The sequence below is a fragment of the Cotesia typhae genome, unplaced genomic scaffold, assembly GCF_013202065.1.
Source record: "Cotesia typhae breed Kobodo isofemale line unplaced genomic scaffold, CoteBio_Ctyphae scaffold_45, whole genome shotgun sequence".
Classification (NCBI taxonomy): domain Eukaryota; kingdom Metazoa; phylum Arthropoda; class Insecta; order Hymenoptera; family Braconidae; genus Cotesia; species Cotesia typhae.
In genome coordinates this window covers 1,930,230-1,937,153 of record NW_027423777.1, presented here as the reverse complement: position 1 = coordinate 1,937,153, position 6,924 = coordinate 1,930,230, and the positions used below count along the sequence as shown (strand labels likewise).

At 28.0% G+C, this 6,924-nt stretch overlaps 3 protein-coding genes across 6 annotated transcripts in view; 2 read left to right on the top strand and 1 right to left on the bottom strand.

The window, feature by feature from the left end:
- Positions 1 to 20: 20 nt before the first annotated feature.
- LOC141537031 (uncharacterized) lies at positions 21 to 6,846 on the top strand. The gene is made up of 5 exons (XM_074257870.1): positions 21 to 55; positions 142 to 510; positions 1,649 to 2,052; positions 2,118 to 2,258; positions 6,638 to 6,846. The coding sequence occupies exons 1-5, from the start codon at positions 21 to 23 to the stop codon at positions 6,709 to 6,711; spliced, it is 1,023 nt and encodes a 340-aa protein (XP_074113971.1). The 3' UTR covers positions 6,712 to 6,846.
- LOC141536834 (uncharacterized) lies at positions 3,544 to 6,126 on the top strand. The gene is made up of 2 exons (XM_074257597.1): positions 3,544 to 4,744; positions 5,786 to 6,126. Exons 1-2 carry the CDS (start codon positions 4,181 to 4,183, stop codon positions 6,038 to 6,040), a joined length of 819 nt encoding a protein of 272 aa, XP_074113698.1. The 5' UTR covers positions 3,544 to 4,180; the 3' UTR covers positions 6,041 to 6,126.
- The window catches only part of LOC141536828 (uncharacterized), an 80,638-nt gene continuing 80,428 nt past the window's right edge, over positions 6,715 to 6,924 (bottom strand). For all 4 annotated transcript variants that reach the window (XM_074257588.1, XM_074257587.1, XM_074257586.1 and 1 more), the window contains one exon: positions 6,715 to 6,915. In XM_074257588.1, the coding sequence (XP_074113689.1) occupies positions 6,832 to 6,915 (84 nt within the window). In that variant the 3' untranslated portion in view covers positions 6,715 to 6,831. The remainder of the gene's footprint in view (positions 6,916 to 6,924) is intronic.

Sequence of the window (6,924 nt, the reverse complement as noted above, 5' to 3'; positions counted from 1 at the left end):
TTTTTTAAATGGAGAAATAAATGGCGAGTAATTTTTTGGTGAAGACATTTTTCAGGTAAACTCATTAACGGAAATATCTCACAGGTAATAATTATTTTTTTATTTAATTGAATTAAATTAATTAAATTAATTAAATTTCAGAGAAAGACGGCGGATTAATCCAGCAATTTATGCCGAGCCTTTGACTAGTTTTCAAAGCGAAAATTTGGATCTTGATTTACAAAATAGCGGAGAGCTTAGGAAATGTGACTTAATCGACGGACTTGCTGGTCTGTCAGTAGAAGATCCTGTTTGTTATTCTAATTGCAATTCTTATAGTAATTATAACTATAACAGTTACAATTGTAATAAGCATGAATTATTGAATACTTATCGCTGTAATTCATTGAGTTCATTAACGTCCTCAAGACCGTCGGTAAATTCTTCAAAGACAAGATCAACGCGAACAGAGCGACGTGGAAAAATTATTAATGACTTCAATGCTGAACAAGAAGATGAAGAAGTTCAGAGGTAATTTTGTTTTAGGAATTGAATGAAAATTGAATTGAAAATTAATCAAAAAGTAATTTGATCAGATCATTCTATTTTTCAATTTGCAAAATAAGATTTTTGTGGGTATTACTGCAGTTTTTTCGGTAGGTCTTACTTCAAAAGCATTTTTATTAAATTTTTCAAAAATAACAATAATTTTTTTTTTAAACCAAAGTTTGACTCATTATTGACTCAAAAAAAAAAAAAATCAAGAGTGCGATAAACTAATATTTTCTTCAAATAATAAGCATTTAAAAAAAAAAAGTTTATATGCATGTATTACTGCGGGCATAAAAGGAGTTTGTCTCTATTACTGCGTGCCAATTACTGCGAATGACCCAATTACTGCGTGTCTATCACTGCGGATGAAATTCAATGATAAACAACTTCGAGATCATATAAGAAATTAATAAAATACGTTTGAAAGATAATTATTTGTTTAATAAAATGAATGGATTAGAAAAACGTATTCCTGAAATAATTTGAATTCATATCAATTAATAATAATGATCGGAATAATGATGTATAACATAACAAGTAGAGTTTTTATAGTAATTAAAAAAATGAGCTTTATCGAAGAAACACAAATCTTGATTTAAAAAATCATTTTGAATTTTTTTAAATCAATCAGAAAAAATTTTGAATAAAGTTACATTCACTTAATTTAATGAAAATTTCTTGGTTTGAAAGATTTTCTGCTTAATTTAACACAACAAATTCTTTATTATAATGACCGCTTGTATTTTTATCAACTTTGATTTATTTGTTTTATTTTTTATCAATTTCTGTTTATAATTTATTTTTAACTAAGAGCAATTTGAAGGCAACTTGAACTGTCAATTGACAGGCAATATTTTCTTTTTAATTTAAAATATATGCATTTTACACCCGCAGTAATTAGTACAAATGTATACAAATAGAGGTGCTTCTATTACTGCGGATTATTGAAAACATTCGCAGTAATACAAGCATGTTCATTTTTTTGGTAGCAATTACTGCGTCCTTAAATAAATAATATTAATTGATCAAAATTCAATTTTTAATGCATAACTGACATTAAAGAAAGGTTATTTTACTTTTATATGCAAAAAATTTTTAATTTAAATCATTTTGACAGGTACTCTGTCAATGGTTACAAGGTTGTACAAATATCAACATCTTTACCAAACTGCACTTCAAAGCGTCCTCGGTCTTCGGAGAAAAAACTAGCTTACGATCAATGGATCGAGAGAAAGAGAAGCGAACTTTTGGAACGAAAGAAGAAAATTGCGGAGATTGAAGAAGAAAAAAAAATTCAGGAAGAAAAATTCCTAAAAGAAAAAGAAGAACGTGAAAGAAAAGATAAAGAGAGTTTCGAGGCCTGGGTTGAGAAGAAAAAGCAGGATGATTTGAAGAAGAAATTGATCAAGGAAAAAGAACTGGAGATGGAAGCAAGGTTGAAAGAGATTGAGGACAAAACTGTGATTGCTAAAGAAATTTGTCTGAAGCGCTGGTGTAGGAAAAAGGACAAAGAAATCGAAGGTAATTTTGAGGATATTTAGATTTTAATTGACATTTTTTAATTAGTTTCGGTTTGAAAAATTTAGCACAGAAAAGTGAAGAGAAATTGAAAATTCAAGAGGCTGAAGCTGATAAGAAGATTAGACTCGCGAAAAGTGTGGAAGCTTTTGAAAAATGGCGAATGAAAAGTAAAAAGTGTCCGAAACCTGCTACTCAAGGTCTTTTGCGTGAGTAATTAAGGGATTCGCGGAAAAAAGTAAACTGTAAAATTCACTCGGATTCAAGTTAATTTTTCTAGTTTCAAGTTTTTATAGTAAAAGCCACAATTTATAATTTAATATCGAAAATAAGTGATTAGTAGCTGTCACTATAGTAAATAACTACTCTCTCGTCTTAAAAATTTACTGTTTCAATGTATAGTCCATACTATGAGAAGAAGGGGGAGCTCAGCTGCCCAATTTCAAAACACCGTAAATGATAATTTTGAGGTTTATAGAAATTTTTTTTGATAAAAAAAAATTTGCGCGCCAAATTGATAGAAAATTTGATTTATGAGTAGAAAATACTTGAGTATAGATATTTTTAAGAAAAAATACTTGAAATTGAGGTCTTAAAAGTTATAAGAAATTCAGCAATACTAAAAAAAATCAGGTATCAAAATTTTAAATATAATATATAATATAAAAATTACAATTTTGTCATCTTGAAAATTGCAGTTTCAAATAGTAAAAATTGCCATTTCAATGTATAATCCATATTATGAGAAAGAGAACTTAGATGAGAAGAAAAAGGTCTCTCTGGAAAAATTTAACATTTAAAACAGTCAAAATTCTTAATTATTTATTACAGTTTACTTTTTTCTATGTGGAATAAAATAATTTAATAATTAACTCTTCAGTACTCACTCAATGAGCGCGGTGCCACCTTTTTTTTTTTTATTTATACGTTTTTCTTATTAGTTTGACCATGAAGTTGAAAAATTTAGATTGCTTCAATTAGATATTCCAGAAAATTTTTATGTATCATGAATTCATAGAAAAAAATTTTTTTTATGAAATCAAAAATGGTTTTATGATGAAGACATAGAAAAGCGGCGCCAAACAGCCCGGCTACCCAATTTTAAAACACAGTAATTTTTAAACCTAATTTTTTTTAACCTTGCTGAATTTTTTATAACTTTTAGACCTTAATTTCAAGTATTTTTTCTTAAAAATATTTATATTCGAGTATTTTCTATTCATAAGTCAAATTTTTCATCAATTTGGCAGGCAAATTTTTTTTTAATAAGAAAAATTAAGAAAAATTTTTAAATGTTAGTTACTATATTGTGTTTTGAAATTGGGCAGCCGAGCCATGTTGCCAAGTTTTGTTTTTAAAATCGAAGCGGTTAAATATGTGCGAGAGAGATATATTGAATGAAAAAAATGATTCAATATTATTTCATCTTCCCATTTGACATGTTAGTCAATAAAAATATTAATGAAAATTTACTATCAAGATATTTAATTTTTTGGAGCAAGAGAAAAATTTTCTCAAGGCAAGAAAATTTACTTCTATCAAGAACAAAATTTTTTGGAGCAAGAGGCTGAATTTTCTCAAAAGAAGAAAATTTTCTTGACTTAAATAAATTTTCTTGGATCAAGATACGTATTTTTTAAAGCAAGAGAATTAATTTGTTGGAATAAGTGAAATTTCTTGTGTCCAAAAAAATTTTTTTCGCTCAAGAAAATAATTAAGAAAAATATTTTCTTGGTTCAAGTGAATTTTTTTCTGTGCCGATTTGCAAACAGCAACAGTTCTTCGACAGGATTATAATTTTGTAACATAATAACTTATATAGTTTATAAAAAACAATGAGCAGGAAATAAAAATAATCACGCGAGGATAAAAATGACCTCGATTAAAAATTTTCATTTAACTGTTAATAAATAGACATAATTATTATTAACGCTACATTGTAGCAATAGTTTGATGATTTTAACTCTGAAGTAGATAAAATATTTTTTAACATCAACCTTCATCGTCATGACTGATAAAATAAACAAAAATACGTTGCGTCAGTATTTCCAATTAACTAACGATGAATCTGAGATATATAAAGTTAACATAGCAACTGATGACTTCAATCTGAATCTAAATACGCGCTACGATGGATCGGAAAAATAATTTCAAAAATATTCTTACTGCGCTGGTATTTTTCTCGTTTTTCGCGGGAATAAATAGCGCTAAAATTTCTCTTCATCAATTAGTAGCGGGCGATGTTGTTAATGAGGTAAATTTAGATCAGCTTACTGGTGAACTTATGGGCAATTTGTTCCACGGCGAAACTGGCGGAAAGTACGTGAAAAACGATTCTATAGATTACTTGAGACTACAATCTTATACTACTATATTTAATTGCAACGAGACTTTTAGTGCTGGCTACTTTCCGGAAATTGAAGCTCAAGCTTCCAAAAAAATCAATTTTAATTACAATGAATTAACTGGAAGCGTGCTAGGTATTGATGATCGCTACATAGATAATTACATGTGCTTTTCATTCAAAGAGTGCGCCATAAAAGCGGATGAATCTGTTCTGATCGAATTGGAAAATGGAAGTGACTATCCTGAAGATGTTAAGCGCTGGATTGAACAAGTAGGACTTTCGGGAGCTTGGAGGGAAAATGAAACCTCTTATGTCTCGGCGATTTTGACCGGCGATTGTGTATATCAGGTAATAGGTGGTCATTTTAATAGCTTTTTATTATAAGGTACCTGCGGGTAATAAGGCCCACACGGAAAAAACGACTATGTAAAATTTACAGAAAATAATCTTTAAAATTTCTACAGTATATATTCTTTAAAATTTACAGAAAAAATATGTAATTATTACTTGTGAGTTTACGTGAAAACTACGTATTTTTTTTTGTAAAATTTACAGATAAATTCTATGAAATCTCCCTGATTAGAAAAAAAAGTATTGAGACAAAGAAAAAAGTATTGGTTTTCTAGTCAATCCGATACTTTTCAATACTTTTTTCTTTGTCTCAATACTTTTTTTTATTCAGGGCTATAAGAATATTATGTGATCGTTGCAGAGTAACTTCTTGAATTAAAATTATGTTTGATTATTGATTAAAAATCTAAATAATAATCTGTTAATAGTAAATTTAAAATTTTTATCATATGTGAAGAAATTTTTTTTTACTGATTATAAAAAAATAATTTGTCTTGAAGTACACTGTAAAAAATCAGAAAAATTAAAATTTTCGAAAAAATTCAAAACCGTGATATAAATTAGTTTGCAATGATGCTGACTCAAGTAATGCTTTTTAATTAATTACAATAAATTTACAGTAATAATAACAGAAAAAGTTATATTATAATTACAGACTGAATTTATTAAATTTAGAGATTTATAATAACAGAATTTACCACGTAAAAATAATCTATTAAGTTCTGTAAATATTACATGAGTCGACTTATAGATAGAATTTCGTAAATTTTACAAACTTTTCTATAAATTTTGCAACGTATTTTTTCCGTGTATTTAATGGCTAATGTATTAAAATTAAGATTAATGATACATTTCGATAATTAAATGCAATATTTTAGATTTTTTTCAAAACATTCCTTAGCTATGCCTTATTGCCCCCACCGATACCTTATTTTAATAATTACCAAGGTAAAATTAATATGGATAAGAAATTAATAAGGAAAATACTTATGAACTGGATCGTTTTTAATTGATAGCTACAAAAAATTTGAATTTCAGATTTTGGTCTTTGAACAGCCCGACTCAACAACTAAAGTTTATGATTACACCAAGCACACTCCTATTCACATAGGTCGGATATCTTCAGCAAGTCACAACGCAACTCTCGAAAACTGGACTGCTGATTTGTTGAGAAGAACTGGTCAATCATTGGGCTTTATTAAATATGAGGACAAAGACAAAATATTCAAGCAATTTAACAATGCAGCTGTCGTTAAGCTAGAGTTAAAATTGCTTCCGGCAATTAATTCTTAAAACTAAAATATAAAACTTGTTGTTTCTTTTGTTAATTTTTTAATAGATTCAACTATTGAAAAATAAATAAGCATTACATTTTATAACAGCTGTCAATATTTCATAGATTTCAGTAACAAATAACATTAAACCACCAATCGCACGTAATAATTAACCGTAACTTAATCGAAAAAAACAAGATGACACTGGATATCATCCCAGATTATAATGAGTATTATCCAGATTATAATGAGTATAATCCAGATTATAATGAGTATAATCCAGATTATAATGAGTATTATCCAAATTATAATGAGTATAATCTAAATTTTTTTCACCACAGATGTCACTGAGTATAATCTGGGATGATATTCAGTGTCATCTTGTTCTTTCCGTGTTTGTAGTGATTCCGTTCGAATCGCTTTATAACAAAAAAAAAAAAAAAAAAAAAAAGAAAAAAAAAAATTTTTATTTAAATATAAGAAACATGCAAAATTTGGCAATATTGAGCTCAGCTTACCACCGCGGCGCAGTACTCATTGAGTGAGTAATAAAATTTAACAAATAATGCTAGTGGTGAAGAGTTGATTAAATTTATGTTAGCAATTGTGATTTCAGCTGATCAACAAGCTACTCCAGCATACGTGAATCCTGTTCCTTGGTTGGATACTACGGAAGAAATTTTGGATTAAAAATAAGTTTTTCAGTACACAAATTTTATTAAATTAATACAGAAAAATTTCAAACAATTGGACTTTGTAGTTGATGAAATTATAAATAAATTAATGAATGACTTAATCAGTAGAAAAATTTTATTTGGACATCGTTTGTTCTTCGTCCTGCAATCTTTGGATGTCTGTTTTATCCATGAAGTAGTAAGACGGTTGACGAGATTTCTAAAAAGT